Source organism: Pan troglodytes, chromosome 18 (assembly GCF_028858775.2).
Source record: "Pan troglodytes isolate AG18354 chromosome 18, NHGRI_mPanTro3-v2.0_pri, whole genome shotgun sequence".
Taxonomy (NCBI): domain Eukaryota; kingdom Metazoa; phylum Chordata; class Mammalia; order Primates; family Hominidae; genus Pan; species Pan troglodytes.
The window spans coordinates 8095836-8118655 of NC_072416.2; the positions used below are offsets into that span (position 1 = coordinate 8095836).

Sequence of the window (22820 nt, forward strand, 5' to 3'; positions counted from 1 at the left end):
TCAGGTTGCTTTGTTATTGTGCACTCTCAGAATTGTGCTTTTTTCCTTCACAGTAGCACAAACCTCAGTTTCTGTTTATGTATATTGGCATGATTCTTTGATTGCCATTCCCTCATACCAGACCCTAAACACTACGAGGTTTGGAGAGGTTAAGTAAGTTGCCCAAGATCTAAAGGGTCACAGTCAGGATTTGAACCTACATCTATCTGGCCCCCTGCTTTCTGTGCAGTCTAATATTGACCTGGAAATATAGAACTACGTGTTTCACCTCTAGCTTTGGTTTTTGAGACAGGGTTTCTCTCGGTTGCCCAGGATGAGAACAGTGGCACAATCACAGCTCACTGCAACCGCAAACTCCTGGGCTCAAGTGATCCTCCCACCTCAGCCCCCCGAGTAGATGAAAACACAGATGCATGCCACCATGCCTGGCTAATTTTTTATTTTTTGTAGAGACAGAGTCTCACTATGTTGCCCAGTCTGGTCTCAAACTCCTGGATTCAAGTGATCGTCTCACCTCAGCCTCCCAAAGGGCTTGGATTACAGGAGTGAGCCACTGCACCCAGCCCACCTCCAGCTTTGTACATCTCCCCTTCTAATTTACTGAAGCTATGCAGGGCTTTCTACATGCATTTAGTGGTGTAAAGATAATAATAATAGCACCTACCATTTGCTGAGATCTATTTGCAAGGTACTGGGGTAAGTGCCCTGCATGCATTGACCACTTGGATCTGAGAAAGCAGGAACTATGTAATTCACCTCATTGTGCAAATAAGAAAGGGTTGGGCAGGAGAGGTGGCATGCTCAAAGTCTCTCTCACAGGCAGGATTTGAGCCCGATCCTTGTGAATTTCCAGCCTGTGGCATTGCACCTTCAATTCTGTCTCCCTCCTGACACATTCCACCTTGAAGAAAAATGCAAATGAGGTAACAAGGGGGCAAGCCTGAGGCTCTGGGTCCTGCTTACATAAACAGCCCCTGAGATTTATGAAGGTTTCCAGGAAGAAGAGTGATCGATTGGCTGCAGGTTTATTACTCATGGATTTCTTTGGCCTGGGCACATACGGACCACAGGGAATTTGAGCCAGTGTGGAGGGCCCCTTCTAATGGTTCTTTCATGCTCGAACCCTGCTGCGGTACAACCAGGGGGGCTGTGTGTGGGGAGGGCCTCTTTGGCATCAAAAGGCGTTGATGCTGCTAGGAGAGGTTGAGCACATCCCTTTCTTTCTTTGTTCTCTGGAGTGTACTGTTTTGCTTGGATTTATGCAAATGGCTCCGCAGGGGGATCTCAGTACCAAGGAAAGGAGAAAGGATTGTTCTCTGAGGTCAGAGTCAGGGAGGAAACTTGCCACCACAACCGCTCCATGTTGGAATTCGGTTCTGATGCCTTGTTGGGAGTGGGACTTTGGGCAGGAGATGCTCCAGGCCCCCTTGTGACTTTGGGTAGCCTCGTCTGGGACTGCAGGGATTCAGAGCTGGAGGTGCGCACCAGATGCACACAGGAGCCCAGTTTGGGGTAGCATGTCCAGGCTTTGGGGCAGTCCTGTGCAGCTCAATAGCTCTGTGACCTGGGCAAGCTCAAGGGTAAGCTTGTCTGAGCCTCAGTGTTCTCATCTGGAAAATGGGGCTGATCACGGGCCATACCTGTCAGCATGACTGTGATGATTAAATTAGGTCACATGTAACCTGGTTGGCCAGTGCCTGGTACAGAGTGGGCACTCGAGGAATGGCAGATATACACTGAAAATATCCAACGGATTGAATCCCTGAACCACAGCCTCCTGTTTATTACTGTTGAACAATATGGAGTCTGTCTGATGTGAGAGAACCAGAGCTCTTCTTCCTCTGCTCTGATTGGTTCCAGTTGTTAATTTCTAAGACCCATTTAATTCCACCCCCACTTCACTCTGAAGAACAAAGATATCCTGCGGAAGGATCAGGAAATGAGAGATAGAAAGGAGACCTCTCAGAGAGCGATGATTTGTAATGACCCATCAACAGGGATAATCTCCACTGTGGCGAAAAATAATGAAACATCGATTCTCAGAACCTATTAAAAGTCAGATTTATATGAGAATTTAAAAAAGCAATTAGTCTGCGTTGAAAACTAATTAGTACCCCAACCCTGCCTTTGAATGGTTTGATGGGGGAGGTTATTAAGGGCCTACTAGGTGCAGGAACTTCAGAGGACTCAAAGATGGAAGGAACTCCACTTGTCGGGAAGGTGCTTCCTGTACTTTAGAAAGAGCAGATAGAAACAGAAATGACTATTATTTAAGAAAGAAATCGATTCTACAGTAGAAGTCTAAGTACAATGTCATGAGGCTTCAAAGGAAGGAGAGAGACATCGTCCCTGGTTTTAATGATAGGCAGTGTCTCTTATCGTATCCGGGTTCCACATACGGATACCTCTCAGCTCCTTCATTCTGCTCTTTTTCCTGTACCAGGCTACCTGAGCTTTCTCTCCAGCCTTTTCAAGTTTCACTTTGCATACTCTCTGGGTGGGCTTAGTCATGCCTACAACTCCCAGCTGCCCACCATGTGTTCTGATACCTACCTTCCCTACCTCTGGGCTTCTCCCTGAGCTCCAGCTGTCTGACTGTCTCTCTGGGGATCAAAATCAAACTCACCATCAAATTGAAGATCAAATTCACCATCTCCCTCCACCCCCAAACCCATTGCCTCTTCTGGGTTCCTCTCCCAGGTTAATGCCAGCCCCATGGGCCCAAGCCCCCAAGTCTTAATTCCTGATTCTGATTTATCTCTCTCTCTCTCTTTTTTTTTTTTTCTTTGAGACAGAGTCTTGCTCTGTCGCCTAGGCTGGAGTGCAGTGGCGCGATCTCAGCTCACTGCAACCTCTGCTTCTCGGGTTCAAACGATCCTCCCACCTCAGCTTCCCAAGTAGCTGGGATTACAGGCATGCATCACCACACCCAGCTAATTTTTGTTTTTTTAGCAGAGATAAGGTTTTCTCTGCTGGTTTCAAACTCCTGGCCTCAAGTGATCCACCCGCCTCGACCTCCCAAAGTGCTGGGGTTACAGGGGTGAGTTACCACACCCGGGCTGATTCATCCCTCTATTCTGCCTCTCACATCTGATTGTCACCGGATACTACAGATTTCACTTCTTAAACATTTCTTGAGACCGGTTTCTCCTTTCATTCCCACTGCCTTTCGCCAGGACTGTTAGCACCCATTTCAACAATTCCCATTTGTTCCTCTCCCTTTCACCTGCCCTGCCTTACCTGTCCCTCATCCACACTGCTACCCAGTGACCTTTTTGAAAAGTAAACCATAAACCTTGACTTTTTTTTTTTTTTTTTTTTTGAGACAGAGTCTCACTTTGTCACACAGGCCGGAGTGCAATGGCATGGTCCTGGCTCACTGCAACCTCCGCCTCCTAGGTTCAAGCCATTCTCCCGCCTCAGCCTCCTGAATAGCTTGGATTACAGGTATGCACCACCACACCTGGCTAATTTTTGTATTTTTAGTAGGGACGGGGTTTGCTCAGGCTGGCCTCGAATTCCTGACCTTGTGATCCACCTGCTCGGCTTCCCAAAGTGCTGGGATTACAGGTGTGAACCACCACGCTCTGCCAAACCTTGACTTTTTACTTGAAATGTTTCAGCATGTTTTCAAGGTCCTTAGGGTGATTCACTGCTCCTGGGCATTTCAGTATGTCCTTCTGCAGTTGGGACTCTGTTTACCTCTCTTACTTTGTCCCTTGCAACTTTCTAGCAATTCCCTCCTCTAATCTTTTCAGTCGATTGATCAATCAGTCAGTCAGTCTATCCCTACCTTCCTCCTTTTTCTCACTCCATCTATCCATATTTATCAAGCTCCTACTGTGTCCCAGCACTAGAATAAGAGCTGAGTTTATAGTGAGGAACAAAACAGACATGGTCCTTGACCTCCTCAAGGTCATAGTCTAGGGAACAGACTGTTAATATACAGACAACCAATAACTAAGTGTGAAGGGTTCCAGGAAGAAAATCCAGGGTGATATGAGAGACATTGATGGGAGTAGGGAAGTGCATTAAGGATCTTAGATTCAACTAAACATTTAGACTCATAAGAATACCATGGCACACTCTTAGCATCACATACTGTAGAAGGATAGAGGATAGGACACCTAGCCCAGCACTAGGGCAGCACCAGGCACCCCTCTTCATCAACAATTCATGCTCTGGTGTAAGGAAATGACCCCACATGGGGCAGGCGTTGTTCTGCCTTGGCTCAGAAGCTACGTGCATCATAGGAGCCAATATATCCTCTTAATACACCATAGGCAGAGCTCTTAGAATCCCTGCAAGTAGCATCCCATTATGAGTAATGGCATCCAAAGCACAGCGCCCCATCAGGTACTTATCATTCATTTGTACTTCTTTCCAGACCAGGTGCAAAACACCAGTTAGAGATCAGCTTTACTGTAAGCAATGTTGCCTAATAATATAATTGATATCCTGACTAATTAGGTACGAGGGTGACAGTGCTAGGAAGTTAGCCGAAGGGTAAGTTCTCATGCAGAAGGAGAAAGGGTTTTGTTATTTCTTTGCCCACTGGGAGATTTTGTTGGGGTGGTTGGTGAAGGGAGTACTTAAGCTTAGTTCCCAAGTATGAAAAAGATGGGGGAAGAACATTCTAGGCAAAAGAAATTGAAAGAGGTTGGTGTGTTCCAGGAAGAGTGACCAAAGAGAGGGAGGGAAAAGGAGAGTCATAGAAGATGAGGCCAGAGAGGTGGCTGAGGCCAAATCGTGCCAGCCTGTATGAGGAGTTTGGGTTTTATTTGAAGTTTGGATTTTATTCCTCGTTCTTGTTGACTCAAGGTGAAATGCAGTTTCTCTCTGAGAGAACAGGCACTTCCAGCCTCCTAGGTACAGAGATCTCTGGCCGAAGTCCTTCACACTTCCCTCTGGAGGGAGTAGTGTCTATCAAGAGATATTCCAATGTTGCATTGCTGTATAGCAAACCACCCTAAACTTAGAGGCATAAAACAACTATCTGATGAAACTCTTAGGGTCTCTGGGTCAGAAGTTTGAGCAGGTGTGAAGGTTAATTTTATTAATGTTTATCAACTTGGTTGGACCACAGTGCCTAGATATGTGGTTACATGTTATTCTGTGAGGGTGTTTTTATCTAAGGCATTAATATTGAAATTGGTAGGTGGTGAGTAAAGTAAATTGCCCTCTACAGTGTGGGTGGGCTGTATCCAATCAGTTGAAGGCCTGAATAGAAGAAAAGATTGACCTCCTTTGAGCAAGAGGGAATTCTGCAGTAGGTGGCCCTTGGACTTGAACTATGGCATCTACTCTACCTGGGTCTCTATTTGGTTATCCATCTTGCAGATTTAGGATTTAGCAGCCTCCATAATTATGTAAACCAGTTCCTTAAAATCTCTCTCTTTCTTTCTCTTTGTTTCTTTCTTCCTTTCTTTCTTTTTTCTTTTCTTTCTTTCCTTTGTTTCTTTCCTTTATTTTCTTTTCTTCTTTCTTTCTTTCTTTCTTTTTTTCTTTCTTTCCCTTTCCTTTCCTTTCTTTCCTTGGTTTCTTTCCTTTCTTTCTTTCTCTTTCTTTCTTTCTTCTTTTCTCTCTCTCTCTTTCTTTCTTTCTCTGTCTCTTTCTCTCCCTATGTCTCTCTTCCCTTTCCTATTGGTTCTTTCTCTCTAAAGTACCTTGACTGATAAAACAGGCCACAATCAGAATGACTTGACTCTACTCCACATGTCTTGGGCCTCATCTGAAATGACTTGAAGACTAGGCCCAGCTGGGGTTACTGACCAGAGTGCCTTCACATGGCCTTTCTGTATAACTTGAGCTCCCCATAATAACACAGTGGCATGTTTCCCAGAGGGAGTGCCCAGAGAGTGAATTTCCCAAGAGACCAAGGCAGATATATGGCCTTTTATGATATGGCTTCAGAAACCGCCTAGTATCACTTGTGCCATACTCTGCTGCTTGAAGCAGTCCTGAGCCCTCCCAGATTCAAGGGAAGGTATATCAACCCACCTCTTGATGGGAGGGGTATCAAATCATTTAGGGTCTTGTTTTCAAAACCACCCCAAGGAGGCTTTGGAGAATATTTAAGATTCTTTCTTTCATTCTTACCTAAGGTAACCACATACATTTTCTGTATGTCTTTTTTCTCCCTTAGGTTTCTATGATGTTTTATTCATCTGGATTCCCTTCTCCCACACAGACCCATTATTTCCCTTTTTACTCTCCATGCATCTGATTTTCAGCAACATAGACAGGCGGCCCTTTAGTAGTCACTTTCATTCTCTTTGCCCATTCTCCTAATAGAAAGATGGCAGCATGGACACAATACTGACCAAGAAGTGAAATGCAGGGTGAAGGGTGCTTGGCTAGAGAACCCTGGTTTCGAGAAATCCTTGAAATAAAGGTGATTGGTGTTGGAACATTAAAATTAACCTTTGACTATATCCTTCACGCTGGGGTGGCAATTCAGAGCATTAACCTAAGGCTTCCAGTGTTTTTTATCAGGCATTGTTCTAAATAAATTAGATCTCATGATTTTTGTTGAGTTTCATAATGTTAAGAATACGAAAGTAATATGTGTGCATTGTGAAAAAATTGGAAAATGGAGAAAAATACACAAGAAGAAATAAAGACAACTAATGATAATATTATGGCATATATCATTTTTTTTTAAAAAAAACATGCTTAACATGAGCTTATTCTATCTATAGTCAAAAAACTTACAATAGCTTAAGCCCATTTCTCCATGCCACTAGACAAAATGTTGAAATGTCAATTTCAACAGCTTGCATAATATTCAATGATATGAACGTGCTATACTTCATTTAACCAATCCTCAAATGTTGGATATTTATTTCAAGGTTGTGTTGGGTTTTTTGACTCATATAGGGTGAAAAAAAGTGAAACTCGCCTTGTCTATCATCATGTTTTCCACCTCCCATGGGTTACCTTCATTTGGGGGAACGGATTTGAAAGGTTGTGTTGTGGAAATAGAATCATTCTGTGTAGTCCCTGAGGGTCAGTGATGGGTCGATGGTGATGATGATGATAGTCATGATAGCAATCACGTTTCTGATTGATACTACTTATTTAATATGCCCACCCACATGTTCATTTTAAAGACCTACACGTCATCCTTGCTTTGTTCCTTTTTCTCACCTGCCACACACAGTCACCAAGACCTGTCAAGTCAGTGTATGAAATATTTCTTGAATCTGCCCATTTTCTTCCCATTTCCTTGGATACCTCTCTTCTCTTGATTTCTTTAATAGCTGTTAGCTGGGGAACTGTCTTCCAACTAGGATGGCCCCTGTGAAGGGCAGCCCTGGTCATGTAATTCCAACGCTTGAATCTCATCCCCCTTGGAATAACACCTAACCCCTTTCACATGGCTCCTGAGACCCAGCCTTGCCTCAGGCCACTCCCCACTTCTCTTCTCCAGCCATTTTAAACTTTTCTTGTCTCTAGCACCTTCCACCTCTAGGCCTTTATCTTAGTCCGTTTGGGCTGCTATAACAAATATAGGTGAAGTGGCTTAAACAATAGAAATTTATTTCACACAGTTCTAAAGGCTGGGAATTCCAAGATTGAGGTGCCGGCCAGTTTGGTTCCAGGGGAGGACTCGCTTCGTGGTTTGTGGATGGCTGTCTTCTCACTGTGTCCTCACATGGTGGGGAGAGAGATCATCTGTCTCTTTATTTATTTATTTTTTGAGACAGAGTCTTGTTCTGCCACCCAGACTGGAGTGCAGTGACATGATCTTGGCTCACTGCAACCTCTACCTCCCGGGTTCAAGATCCTCCTGCCTCAGCCTCCCAAGTAACTGGGACTATAGGCATGCACTGCTATACCTGGATAATTTTTATATTTTTAGTAGAGATGGGGTTTCACCATGTTGGCCAGGCTGGTCTCGAACTTCTGACCTCAGGTGATCCATCTGCCTCGGCCTGTCAAAGTGCTGGGATTACAAGTGTGAGCCCCTGCACCCAGCCCATCTATCTCTTTTTATAAGAGCACTAATCCCATTCATGAGAGTTCCACTTTCATGAGCTGATCACCTCCCAGTGGACCCACCTCTGAAGAGCATCACATTGAGGATTAGGGCTCCATCTGAGGAATTTTGGGGCCACACAGGCATTCAGTTCCATAGCAGCCTTTGAGTTAACTCTTTCCTCTGCATGGAGCACTCTTTCTCCTCTTTCTTAAGTTGGCTTAGTGCAGATACTGCTTTCTCCAAGAAGCCTTCCAGGAACATGCGCCCACCCCTGTAACTGGGTTAGGCGCCATGCTGGGGCCCAGTGTGACTATCTGTGTGGATTCACTTCCTGGTACTTATTTTAATTGTTGCAGAATTTTGTCTTTCTTTCCATTGAACCATGAGCTCTGTGAGAGTAGGGTTCCTTCTTTCTTCCCAGCAGATTTTAGCCTTGTGCCCTACACATAACATGCCCTCCTTAACTATATGAATAAACGAAAGCCATGACTGCCATTTCTTGGCCAAGCCCACTCACAAGATGAGAACTCTGACCCACTTACAAGAACCAACTTGAATAGCCTCCCCTCTTTGCTGTCTTAGGGGTAGAAAATTGTCTTCTGGGCAGAAAAATGCTTTAAGAACAGAATAGGAGATCATTTGTGTAAATCATTAATCTGTTTACTATTTTTATTTGCATTGGATATCAAATTAAATATTGCATTAAGTGAATTAAATATTAATGTTGCATTAAATATATATTACATTTTAAAAATTAAGTACTGATGCTCTTTGCTTTGGAGTTGGATTATGATGGCTTTAGCACAATCAGCCCAGCATGTGCTGCATGTAGTCATTTTCTATGTCATCGATGAATCAATGATTTATTAGAGCTCATGGGAATAAGAAAAAAAACGGTGGGGAGGAAGGGGGTTGAGGGTCTGTGGATGGGTGGTGTAGCCGGGAGGGCGCCATAGCACAGCGAGAGTTGATTTGAGGATTGAGAAGAAAAGAGAAGAAGTGGGAAGCTATATAATGTATTGTGTTATGCAATTTACATGGATTATCTCATTTAATTCTCATTAGAGATAAATGAAATAGGTACAGTTATTATTTTGCCTTACATAGGTGAAAACTGAGCCTCAAAGGTTAGGCAAGGCCTCACAGCCTAGACTGGGCCATCCCAGCCACATTCTTAACTATGACCCTCTACTGCTCTTGAAGGAAGTGCTTTCAGGTTGCCATGAATCCAAATAGACTACTGGGTTTTAGGGAATTTTAAGTTTTGGCTATCTGTATTCCTAACAACAGGAGAATATAACAGAACTTAAACCTATTCATCCCTGCCTTCATGCATCCATCCATCCATCCATTCACCCTTCCACAGTATTGGTTCTTACTGAGTTCCTGATGGGTACCAGGAATGGCCAACTCTGGGGATATAGTAGAGAACAAGGTAGATATGATCCGTCTGCTAATGGATCTCATAGTCTTGTGGCAGAAGCCAAGAGCACCTGGCTTCAACTCTTCCAGGCTCTTTTCTCCTCCATCAAGATGCTTCTATCTCTGTACCACTCTTGGCCCATGTGATGTTCCATATCCCATGTCTCTGAAGAGCCAGGGCAGATGCTCCCTTAAGGGAGATCTCTGCTTCCTTGTTGCTCACCATGCCCTGGCCCCTTGGTGACTCTCACAGTCTCTGATGAACGTCGTCTTTTCTTGGTGATGGAGTTCCCACATTCTAGGCAGTAATGACATATGATCTCCACAGGTGGACATGCACTGGCATGTAAGCCAGATATGACCCTTGTCCCCTGTGCTTAGGGCCTCATCCTAATCTCAGATCAGCTGCTCCTCATCCCATCTGCATGGCAGATATAGCTCCAGCTCACCTATTCAGATGGGTCTTCAGGCTTGACTGCATCCCATGCAGTGTGGTGGGTTGTGTGGGTCCCCATGTGGATTTTGACACAGAGAGAAGACACTTAGCACTTTGCTAAACCGCCTGGAAAGGCTCTCAGGTCCCCAGATCCATGCTTCCGTTTAGACCTCCTCTCTGAATCCGAGGCTCACGTGACCAACCGCCTGACCACTCTAAGTGGATGTCTCAAGGCCGTCTCAAATGCCGCATGTCCACTTGTCTCATGTCTGTGCAACACTTTCTCACGATCCCCCAATTTTTCCTTCCCCCACAAATCTTTTTCAGTTTATTAATAAGAATCATCCTTTACCAAAAAAGCAAGTCGGGAAATGAGAGGTCATGATCTTAACCCTTCCTCCCCGACTCACAGCACACATACACACATGCACGCACACACACGCACCTGCATACACACTCACGACGTGACCTACCAGCAAGTCCTCTTGATTCTGAGCTCAGAGACTGCTTACACTGAGATGAAATGTGAGATTAACAGCTCCAAAATATTTCTCGAGTCTCTCTCCTTCTCTTCATCCCTTCCACCAACAGCTTAATCTTCACTGCCTCTCCGTGTCCCCACTCCCAGTTCTTTATGACAAAGTTTGATTTATTCTCAGCTGCAAAGACATTCCATGGCCTCCTTCCTACACTTGCATGTTTAGTTTTCCTGTTTTGTCTGATTCTTTTTCCTAAAAGTCAATGATGAGTCTCTGGATGGGGAGACAGGTGAGGAGCTAGGAGTGTAAAGTCGGCATGTTTTATCCATCAAGGGGTAATGAGGGGGCACAGTATAGGGTCATTTGTGTGAGGGCTTGGACCCACCATACTCTGTCCTCTTCTCTCCAGCTCTCCGTGCCCTCTGCAAAGGGTCCACAGACATGCCTGTGTCTGAATCTTCATTCATGCTTGCATCTTCTTCAGTTATCCAAGTTCTGCTCATAACTCCAACTAGGAACTCCACCAACGTTCCCTGACTCCTTCACTGCCTTTTCTTCTCTGCATTCCTGCTGTGTGTCAGCATCTCATGTTAGTATTTAGTGGTTTTCAGTTTGTTTTCTGAGGGTCGCTTTCCTGAGTCACTTGGAAGCTATTGACATCAAGTGAGTCCTTATTTCTGCACGATGCCAAATGAGAACCTCAGGTATATGAGAGACTCAGTGGACAAGAGGGGTCTTGGAACCAGAATCAGACAGAGAAGGTTTGAATCCCAGCCCACTGACTTTTGCAACCCTCAGACCTTTACTTCTCGGTTTTCATGATTGTTGAAGCAGGAATAGTAATAATCTTGTGGTCTTATCATAAGGACTAAACGTTTTAATTCTTGTATAATGGGATGGAATTTACCATTATCCCATCTACACCACTGCACCTCCCTCATATTTTAAGGGACTTGTAAGTTTCCTTTGAATAAGGAGAGGGCACCATTGAAAAGAGGGGCACATCACACAGATGAGTTTTGTTGGGGTCCTGCAGAGGCTCAGGGCCCAGGAGAAACACTTCTGTGGTACCCACAGTCCTTGGGCAGCTGATGGTTGTGAAGGACTCTTCCCAGATGATGGTGAGGACTCGGCTGACAGTGCTCCTTGTCACAGCAACATGCTTTCCAGTGAAGGGTGAGGAATGTTCTGTAGGCATTTGTTCTGTAGCTTCCTTTAGATATCAAAAGGGCTGACTGCTGTTTCCTCCTCTTTTCATGCCTGCTAAAGTAATCCTAATCTTCCCTGAGGCAAGGAAGATACCTCTGAGTGATGAAGATTCACATTCAAGGAAGGCACAAAGGAAAAGCACAGAGATAAATCTGAGTCCTAATCCCATTGCAGGAGCAGAGCGCATCACCTGGCTCGCACTGTTTTGGCATCGCGTAGTAGCGATTACAAATATTGTCACTTGTCATCAGGAAGGGGGGTGGGTGGTGAAGGGATGTGCTCAGATGTCAAGGTTGAAATTCTGCTCATGAAACGGATGACAAGGAAAGGAATGTCTGCAGAAATACTTCCTGTCTCATTTTCTCTACTCGGGTGGGGGTCCCGTCATTTCCAAGGGGCTCCTTCAGTTTTGCATTCTTGGTGTGCCTTCTATGAGATTGCAGACTGGAGAGGAAAACAGAAAGCCAGCTCCCAAGGTGACTGAACCCCGTCGTGGTCTTGCCGTTTGCAAGGTTAGACCAGCAGAGAATGGCTGCATCTCTAATAGTGGTGCATAGAGTGGTAACATCTGAACTTGTGGAGAGTTCACTGGTTTGTTAATTCAAGAGTGCAATTAGAGGCTCGATGATCTGCCCCGCACTCTGCCGCCTCTGCCTCTCCTAGCGTTTCCCACGCCTCCTTTCCCCTCGAGGCACTCATTTCTAGACTTGGAGAGGCGAGGGGTTGGCTGAGGAAACCAGCAGGCTGGCAGGGAAGGCAGGCACCTAATTATTGTGCTGGGCACTGTTCAGAACTAAAACTTTGGGCCCTGCAGCTGCAACCAACCAGGCTCTGATGAAAGTTTCAGGCAGTTTTTTCTTCCCTTTAAAGCCTATTGGGACATTTTCAGCTGAGGAAAAAGGGGCAGAGTCTGCCTTAATCCTTGCCTGTCCCATATTTCTGCCTTTAAGTGGATTCAAGCCCGAGCCTTGTAATTATCTCAAAAATAGACCTGGTGGCCACGGTGCATTTGGTGGGTTTCCTTGGCAGAACCTAATGAAACAGTGTGGCGAGGAGGAGATAGCCTGCTGGCAGGGTGGATGGATGGCCCTGTGTCTGTTAATCTCACATTTCATCTCAGTTTAAGCAGTCTCTGAGCTCATTAATTGTCTTTCTGAGAAGGGCCAGGCATTTATCTTTGAGAGCCATCCAGCTTCACTGAGCTCATCGAGTCTAAAGAAAAGGGAAGGGACAAGGGGTAGCTATCCACCCAATTCTACTGAACAAAAAATGTATAGCTAGACAGGGCAGATGGCTCTTGATCTATTTTGCCTGGTTGCCCACTAGAAAGGTGGCACCAATTTCCACTCCCACCAGTGGTGTAGGAGGGTGCCAGCTCCTCACACCATCACTGGCACTAAAGATTACGCATCTCTTTTCAACAAAAGGTGGAATGCTGTGCTTGCCTACATCCCATGAGCAAGCATAAAAGAAACCCAGCGAGTTTTTTTTTTTTTTTTTTTGAGATGGAGTCTCGCTCTGTCACCCAGGCTGGAGTGCAGTGGCGCTATCTCGGCTCACTACAAGCTCCGCCTCCCGGGTTCACGCCGTTCTCCTGCCTCAGCCTCCCGGGTAGCTGGGACTACAGGTGCCTGCCACCACGCCCGGCTAATTTTTTGTATTTTTAGTAGAGACGGGGTTTCACCATGTTAGCCAGGATGGTCTTGATCTGCTGACCTCGTGATCCACCCGCCTTGGTCTCCCAAAGTGCTGGGATTACAGGCTTGAGCCACCGCGCCCGGCCGAAACCCAGTGAGTTTCTAATGCACATGGAGCACCTGTGTGTTTTAAAGAAGGAGGATACACAATAACTCAAGTTTTACCAGAGTATAAAGTGGCCCTTTACTTTGTACATTGTGATAGTTTTGAACTACCAAATTCCTAAAAATGTGGTATTTTTAGAAATTTTGGATGCTGATCAGTAGGGAAATAAATACATTATGATGCATCCACGGCATGGAATTCTACGCACCTGTTAGGAAAGAAGGAATTGGTGTCTCCACACTAAGGGCTCTGGACTGCGGTCCCCTGGGGACATCTGGCCTCTTCTGGAGTCCTTTTTGGTTGTTATAATTGGAGGAGGAGATGTAAGAGTGGCATCCGGTGGGTAAAGGCCAGGGGCGCTGCTCAATGTCCTGCAGGCATGGGACGAGCCCCACGACAAAGAATAATCTGGCCTGAATTTTCGATGTTGCTGAAGTTAAGAAACCCAGTTATCCACGATTTGTCTGGGAAAGGTGTTCAGACTAAATTGATACATTTATGAAAAGAAAGTGTGCAGATCAACATCTAAGCTTTGGTCCATTTTTAAAAAATGAAAGTATGTTTGTGTATGTATGTATACATAGATGATAGATAGATATATTTTTTGCATTTTTAGGAAAATGGTAAGAAGAATACACGTCAACCTTGCATCCCTGGTTGTACTTCCAGGGTTGAGTTTGGAGAGTAGTAGGGAGTTTTCTCTTCCTTTATAATTCAAAGAGGATTGGTTGGTAACATAACATGGATTTTGTTTTTTATAAATCCAACTGACACCTTACTTTTCTGGGATCACACATACTGAAAATGGATTTTTGCAGGGCAGCGCAGTGGCATGAAGTGCGTTGCTTTTCAAGGGACTGTTCTATGAAGCTGATCTCTTTATTCTCCTCTGTCTGCTGTTAGTTACCACTGAGCTTAGCAATACTAGATTTTGAGTTTCTAAATGAAAAAATAAAATGAAAGTAATACAGAGAAATAAATGGATCCAAGTGCTTAAAGATGCATAAAAGTGTTTTAAACCAGTTCATGGTGGCCGGGCGTCGTGGGTCGTGTCTGTAATTCCAGCATTTTGGGAGGCCGAGGCAGGCAGATCACCTGAGGTCAGGAGTTTGAGATCAGTCTGGCCAACGTGGTGAAACCCTGTGTCCACTAAAAATACAAAAATTAGCCAGACGTGCTGACACACAACTGTAATCCCAGCTACTCGGGAGGCTGAGGCAGGAGAATCGCTTGAACCCAGGAGGTGGAGGTTGCAGTAAGTCAAGATTGCACCACTGCACTCCAGCCTGGGTGACAGAGTGAGACTGTCTCGAAAAAAAAAAAAAAAAGAAATAATAAAAAAAAATCCACTTCATGGCAACAGCAAGATTACAACACCCAGAAATGCAACCACTGTGGGAGGTCTATTTTGAACAAATTTGCTTTCAGCCAAATTGTGTTCAGCAGAACAAAGAGAGGTGTCCAGCAGCCTTTGAAGAGCTTCTCATTGCCATAACCAGGCCTGGGAGAATCATGCTGTGCACAGCTGCAATGGATCAATAGCCCCGTGATGGACCAGCAGGAGGAGGGAATCAGGAGGTGCCAGGGCTTCAGGCTCAATGGGCTGGGAGAACGGGGATGCCTTCTGGGTGCCAGGAGGGGAAGGAGGCACAGCTGGGGAGAGAGGAGAGCTGGGCTTGGGCTGTGTGGAGTTGATAATGTCCGTGGGACACCCATGTGGAGAGGCCAAGAAGATGGTCCGTTGAGTCTGGTGCTCAGGAGAGCAGTTGGGGCTAGAACTGCACAGTCAGGGGTCCCCAGTGAGGTAGACATTGGGGTCCAGATGCCATGGTAAATGATTCTCTGGGAGGGCAAAGGGCAGACCCTATGGGATGTCTTCATTCCTAGGATAGGCATAGAGAAAGGAGGAAACGCCTCAGGAAAAGATGTCAGAGAGGGGACATGACAGAGCTTGAAGAAGGGAGAGTCACTGGAGAGCATTCTAGCTGTGGACTAAGCTGTCTGGGTGGGCGGGGAACCCGGGCACTGAGGAGTAGATGACAGGGGACCAAGGGTCCTTGCATCATCTCCTTCTCCTTCAGAGCTGTAGCTTTATGTGGATTTTTTTGCAGCTCTCTCAGTACAGTGTTCTCCTCCCCAGACTGTAGGCGCCACGAGAGGCCTCCTCTGTTTGTGCCCCATCATGTCTCCAGCATTCAGCCCAGCTCTGGAGGGTGGATGGCAAGAAGCAAAGAAAACAGAGCTGTGTAGTTGATAATGTGGTGAGCTTTGGGTGCGTTTCTGAGTCCCAAGAAAGGAGGCAATAGAGAAGGAGGGCTTGGAGATTGTGAAGGGGAGGCATGATGGATGGAGGAGGGGCTGGGGAGGCACAGGGTGCGGCTCTAGGAGCCCAGGAGGAAGGTCTGTATCTGTTCAGCCCCTGTGTGCAGACCCTGGTCTGCAGGCACCTCCTTTAGGAGCTTGAGGGCAGAGACCCACCTGAGCTGACACAGGGGTCTGGAGACTGGGAGGAGAGGACCTTGAAAACCACAGACCATCTCCTTTGCACCTTTCAGAGGGGAGAGAAAAGCCATATCTGCCTGGGTGTGTGTGTGTTTGCTCAGGCTGCTGTAACAAAGTAACATAGATGGAGTGGCTTAAACGGCAAATTTATTTCTCTCAGTTCTGGAGTCCAGAAGTGCAAGATCGAGGTGTCAGCAGGATTGGTTTCTTCTGAGGCCCCTCTCTTTGCCTTGTAGGTGGCCATCTCCTTGCTGCGTCCTCACCTGGCCTTTCTTCTCTGCTGCTGCATCCCTGACACCTGTTTGTGTGTCCAAATTTCATCATCTTATGAAGACAGAAGTCAGACTGGATCAGGGCCCAGTCTAACAGCCTCATTTTAATTTAATCACCTCTTTAAAGGTCCTGTCTGCAAGTCAATTACGTTCAGAAGTCCTAGGTTTGGGGTTGCAAACACAGGAGTTTTGTGGGGCGGGGTGCAATTCAGCTTAAAACACAGCCTTTGAGCAAGGCTGGGGGAAACAGCTCATTCTCCAGGTGTGTATCCAGCATCTACTCTGTGGATTACCTGTTTTCAAATTGTGACTGTAGGTCAAAGTCATGTCCCCCAGGACTCCTCTTCATGCAGCTGAGATGGAGCTGACTCACCCTAGCCCATGTTCGTTGTTAATTTCATGGTCATGGGCTCATCTAAGAACTATAACAAACATACTAATAATAGCTGTTAACACTCAAGCCTTAAGTGGATGTTTTTCCATGGACCAGGCATGCGTGGCCTCATTGAATCGTCACCCTATGAAGTAGGCTGAGGAATTTGAGACTCAGCAGGTGGAGTCCCGTGGACTGCAAGGGTTGAATGTGGCTTTCTCCAGAATGGCCAGATATGTTGTGCCTGAGACCTTGGGCAGCAGAACAGAGCTGCATCTGGTCTCTGTCCACGGTGCTGCAGTGGGTAAGCTCCCAGGGGCACCTTGTTGAGTCTGGAGCCCTTGATGGGACCAGTTGGTTTTGGGGCAATTTCCTTGGCTGGGCAGGAAGAGGAGGTGCTGGTGGAGTTCATGGGGACACTGAAAGGTCTGACGTTTTGGCAAGAAAAAAGGGGAGCTATGGTATCTTCTCCCACTTTAGGTGGGAAATCATCTTGTTCAATTCTGGAATACGGCAGAAGCGCAAGCTTAGGTCAGAGAGAGAAAGAAAGAGAAGGTGTTCTTGGCTTGAAGAGTGATGTGCTGGGCTCGGGGCAGGCTGGCCCTCAGATTCATGTTCCATACAGTGTCTGTGCAGCGGGCCCTTGCCATTTTGACTAAGCCAGGGTCCCTCCTGTGCAAGCAACTGACTCAGCCTTCTGAGACCAAGGGGAGCATGTGTGGGGTTTGATCTCCTCCATGGGGGCTGCATTTGGTGAGGGGAGGAGTTGGGTTCTGACCCAACGGAGGTGCTTGGCTGAGTTCAGAGCCTGGTGGGGGCAGAGGGGGTATTTCAACTCCTGGGGCCCTGAAATCAGAGAGTACTCACAGAGTGAGGTCTTCCTCAAGGCAGCTAGGGTTTCTGTGGGTGCCCTCTGGGAATCCTAGTTCAGGAGCTGGGGTGTTTTAAGAAAGAAATGCTATCTTCCTGTGGTTTCCCATATTGCTTAGAAAAACACCTGAACTCTGTATCTCAACCTGCAAGGCTAGATATGCTCTGGTCCCTGCCTGCCTCCTTGACATCATCTCTTTGCCTCTCCCATCACTCAGTTTGATGGTTCTGGCTGCTCTAGGCTGCCTCCTAGAGCTTGTCCATTGTCCCTGCCCCAGGGAGTGTGACCTGCCATCCCTCCATATGGAAGTCTCCTTCTTGTCATTCCACTCTCAGTGCTCCTTGACCCCTAGTCTAAAGTAGCAGCAGTTACTCTCCTCCCCGTAATTCATCTTGTTATCATCATAGGAATTATCATTCTGATCTTATCTTCATTTATTATTAATAGTTATTGGTTAGCTTCCTTATTTACCATGTTCTCCCCCATCTTCCTTCTGTCTTATGGCAGCCATTTGTCATCTTGTTTGTTGTCAAAAACAGAGCCTACAACAGAGCCTGTCACATGTTAGGCATTTAATGGACGTTTTTAGAATGAATGAATAAAATATTCTTTTTTAAATCTAAGAGAAAAACAAAGCCAAAGCAATTGTTTCAATGTAGACTCAATGTTTCTTCTCTCTCTCTCTCTTTTTTTTTTTTTTTAATGCAGGATCTACTGTCCCTGCCATACAGCCTGGTTGAGGGTCAGGTAAGTGCTCATTTTGTCCTGACTTAGGATGTCTGTGAAGTCTAGTGGAAATGAAAGCAATAGAAAAGTCTTGTGTCACAGCCCTGCAACTTCACTGCCCAGGGCAGACATCTGTAATCAACCACAGCACAGTTCATCCCTTAGCAAGAAGGTCACTACTAATTGATCAGGGAAGGCTCATGAGATCAAACATACTTAGCGTCTTTAACGTATGAGCTCCAGAAATGAAGTCATTTTTGCCAGGGGTGAGGGGTAGGCAGGCAGTTAAACAGCTTCTTAATGGGAACAATGAGGGTGCTTGCCTGTATTTCATCATTGAGCTTTGAAGGTGAGTGAAGCGCACATCCTTGCATTATGCCACAATTTTATTAGCACTGGAGGTACCAGAGCTTAGCCATGTAAGAATATAATTGAACCAAACAGATCTATACCTTAGGGCAATGCATTTTTTTAAATCGATTTCAACTCTACGTTATTATTGTTGCTTGATAAGGAACTAATGTAATTTCTAATGAAGCCACATGGCCCTTGGATAGAGGAAGTAAGATTTTTATTTCCTCCACGATGTTGTATCCACTCTTCAATTAAAACCTGCGAAGGAAAATTAATACAAATGTAAGAATGTTTTTCCTCAAGATTAGTGTCAAGATAGCATCTTTTTATTATATATGTAAATTTCCTGTGTAATAGGATTGAAGAGGATTGCATGGCTGGCCCTTGAGTGGATTGGAGATGGTTTAAGTGGCAAAGGAGGCTTTGTGGGGAGGCGGAATCTATGCTTGCTGTCACTTAAGTGGTGATTAGGGCATGCTCTGTGCCCTCTTGTTCCTCCTCCCACCCCTGTTACTGTCCACCCTTCCCCAGGCTCCTACTGTTGGCTGCCAGTTATGGGTAGAAGAGTTTGAGTAGCTGCTTTTTAAACAAATTGTGTTGAGGTGAAATTCACATAGCATAATATTAGCCATTTTCAAATGAACAGTTGAGAAGTATTTAGTACCTTCACAGTGTTGGGCAATCACTACCTCTCTGTACTTCCAAAACATTTTCATCCTGCCAAAGTAAAGCCCTGTACCCATTAAGCAGTCTCCCCTCTTGTTCTCCTCTCCCCTCAGCCCCTGACAGCCACCAGCCTGCATTCTGTCTCTTTGGGCTCACCTATTCTGAGTTTTTCACATAAGTGGAATCATATAGTAAGTGGCCTTTTGTGTCTGGCTTCTTTTACCAAGAAAACAGTTTGGCAGTTCCTCCAAAAGTTAAACATAGAATTACCATATGGCCCAGCAATTTCACTCCTACATATATGCCCCAACGTGCCGAGAACAGGTACTCAAACAAGCACATGGACACACAACTTCACAGTGACATTATTCATGGAAGCCAAAAGGAGAAATAGCTGACATGTCCAAATAAAATGTGGTCTATCCATGCAGTGGAATATTATACAGCCATAAAAAGGAAGGAAGCAGCAATCCATTCTACAACTTGGATGAATCTTGAACCCATTATGCTGAGTAGCTCCCTTTTGCTTGACCTGGATCCTCTCTGTGCTGACATTGGCTGGTTTATCAGAAACACAGTTACAAGTTGTGAGATCCTGGGAAATTGGATCCATCTCAGGACAGAGGTTGCTACTTCTTCACTTGGCTTCCCACCCCGTCCCTTAGCTTAATTCTAGCTTCTGAGGCTGGGAACTGAGAACAGAACATATTTATACCTTTTCCCTTGCTCTTGGTAGGTGTCTGCCCATGCTGTGGTCACCCTGAACCACTCTGCTTTCTGCAGGACCTGGTGGGGATGGCTGGATCTGACCAGTAGAGGTTTTCTTGGGAGGTGGGTACTAGAGCGGGCAAGTTCTGGCCTGTCTGTTGCCTCCTCATCTGCTGCTTTGGAGAGCATGGAGCAGGTGGTGGAGGGGTTCTCTCAGGTGCAGCTGCCTTCAGGCATTTTGTACTGCTGGGAGCTTCTCAGAGTCCTCTTTCTTTGTGGGGAGTATCATCCCAGCACCTGTGCTCATTCCTCAGCACACCCACCATGTGGACAAGTCATTTCATGACTAGTTGGGTGTTTGGGAGGTGGGCTCTGTTAAAAGCCAACAGAGCAAGGAAGCATCTAATGAAGTGTTTGTTGTGGTGGGGGAGCAGTTTATAACATGCCAGGGATTATCCCAGGTGCCTTATTCACGTGCATTCATTGCTTCTGTCTACACTGCCTGAGTGATGGCACCATTGTTTCCCTCTTCATTAATCAGTTTATAATGGAAATGCATATAACATGAAGTTAGGCGTTTTACAGTAAGCAGCTCCCTGGGTTTTAGTGCATTCACAATGTGGTGCCACCATACCTTTATGTAGTTCCAAAGCATTTTTGTCACCCCCAAAGGAGACCCTGCGACCATTAAGCAGTCACTCCCCCTTCCTCCATCCCCCAGCCCCTGACAACTGCTAGTCTGCATCCTGCCCCTGTGGATTTACCTCTTTTGGATATTTTATATAAATGGAATCATATAGTATGTGGTCTTCCATATCTGGCTTCTTTCATTCAGCATAATGTTTTTGAGGTTTATTCATATCGTAGCATTTTCTCCTTTTTATGGCTGAATAATATTCCCTTGGAAGGCAAGACCACATGAGTATCCATTCATCTAGGGGTGGAAATTTGGGTTGTGTCTACCTTTTGTCTATTGCAAAGAGTGTGCCACCACAAACATTTGTGCCCATGTACTTGTTTGAGTTCCTGTTTTTGGTTCTTGTGGGTATATACCTAGGAGTGGAATTGTTGGGCCATATGGTAATTCTGTGTTTAACTTATTGAGGAGCTGCCAGACTGTCACCATCTTTTAACAAAGGGAAACAGACTCAGCAGGGTTTCTCCCAGAGCTTCCAGAGTGAGGAACAGAGCCAAGGTCTCAAGCCTGCAAGGCTGGCCTTCACCCGTGTTTCCACCCACCACGCTGTCCTGCATGTGGAACATCAGCCCTGGGTAGCATGTTCTAGGCTGTGCACTGGGCTTGGGCAAAGAAGGGGTAGGAGATCGAGGGAAGGGGAGACAGGCTCTTCTCACCTAGAGGGACCAAATGTGTCTATTCCTGGTCCCTGGTATACCCCCTTTTCCCACTGTAGCCCCTTAACCTCTAAACTTTGGGAAGTCTGTGCAGTTGCTGGGTCATTTGATTGCGTTGGTTTGTTGATAGGTTGTTTAACCCAGATACACACGCACACATTCTCTCTGTCTGTCTCTCTCAATCTCTATTCATCTCTCTCCCTCTCCCTTTCTATCTCAGGGCTGTCAAAGGCAACTTGACAAAATAATAACAATTCAGTGGGCATCACCCATGAGCCATATGATAACCCATCAGCCTAAATCCATGCAGCATCTGAGCAACTGGGTCTCATCATCTCTCTTTTTCTACCATGGAGTGCAGGAGCCCAGAGAGCTGAGGTAACCTGCCCACAGTCACACTGCTTGTAAGTGGCAGAGCTGGGATTTGAACCCTGGTCTGTCCGCCTCTGCAGCCTGGAACCCTCCCATTGCATCTAGAGGCTTCTCCAGGCTCCCTGAAAGCATCAGCATTTTTCATACCAGTGCAGTGATTATTATTATTATTATTATTTCTGAGACAGAGTTTCGCTCTCGTCACCCAGGCTGGAGTACAGTGGTGCGATGTCAGCTCACTGCAACTTCCGCATCCTGGGTTCAAGCGATTCTACTGCGTCAGCCTCCTAAGTAGCTGGGATGACAGGTGCCTGACACCACGCCTGGCTAATTTTTTGTATTTTTAGTAGAGACGGGGCTGGTCTCAAACTCCTGACCTCAGGTGATCCACCGGCCTCGGTCTCCCAAAGTGCTGGGATTACAGGCGTGAGCCACTGTGCCCAGTCTGATTGATTACTTTTAAAAACTCATTACGGTCTCGGCTTTCCCAGATCCACACAGCCCCCAGAGCATCTTTAGATGCTAAAAAGTTCTTAGTCGGATGTGAGAAAATGGGAATTCCTATTGAGGAAATGACATTCTGTTCCTCTTTGAAGAGAGGCTCAGGAACCAGCGTATTGAAAAATAGGTGATCTAGTCTCTACAGTTGAGATGTTTTTTAACTGGCCTTGCATTTCTGCCTTTTCAATATTTCAGTGACTGGGTTGAGGTAGGAATCTGTTGAGTGGTATCCTTTTTCCCTCTGAGAGATGCTCTATGAAACTGAACAGAGAGGATGCAGGTCCCTACCATTGCTGGCAGCCCAGGAAGCTGAAGATGAGACCCTTCCCAGGTGGGAAGGAGAAGAAAGTGATAAAAGGTGGCATGGGCATGTAGGTACCCACCCCCAGAGAACCCTCTGTCTCTCCAGGCACCAGGGCAGTTACATGGTCTGCCTGGGAAGGAACTTCCCCAAGGCAGAACATCCCCCAGGTCCTCACTCCTGAGTGTGATAAAGCACTCGTGGGACCTCGGGAGTATTTACACCTGCTGTGAGCCCAAGCTTCAGTGGCAATAATTCTCTGACCTTTTTAAATGGATAAATCTCCTTGGCAGCGGTATATTTCTAGAGCTTAGCCTAGAGTGGGGATCAAGGTCCTGGCGAGGTGTGGCTAGACCAAGGAGAAGATTTATTATCCTTGAAGGGGGTGTGTTTTGGAAGCTGCCATGCCCTCAGCCCCACTTCATGCAGCATGGGTGGAAAAAAGTGTGTTGTTGGCTGGAGTGTGGGTCCTTGTGTCAACTCCCAGA

General features: G+C 46.0%; 1 protein-coding gene across 3 annotated transcripts in view; it reads left to right on the forward strand.

Annotated features, from left to right (window-relative positions):
- The window catches only part of RBFOX1 (RNA binding fox-1 homolog 1), a 2477231-nt gene that overhangs the window by 210283 nt on the left and 2244128 nt on the right, over window positions 1–22820 (forward strand). For all 3 annotated transcript variants that reach the window (XM_054668820.1, XM_054668821.1, XM_054668819.2), the window contains exon 2: window positions 18060–18098. In XM_054668820.1, coding sequence (XP_054524795.1) covers window positions 18060–18098 — 39 coding nt within the window. The remainder of the gene's footprint in view (window positions 1–18059; window positions 18099–22820) is intronic.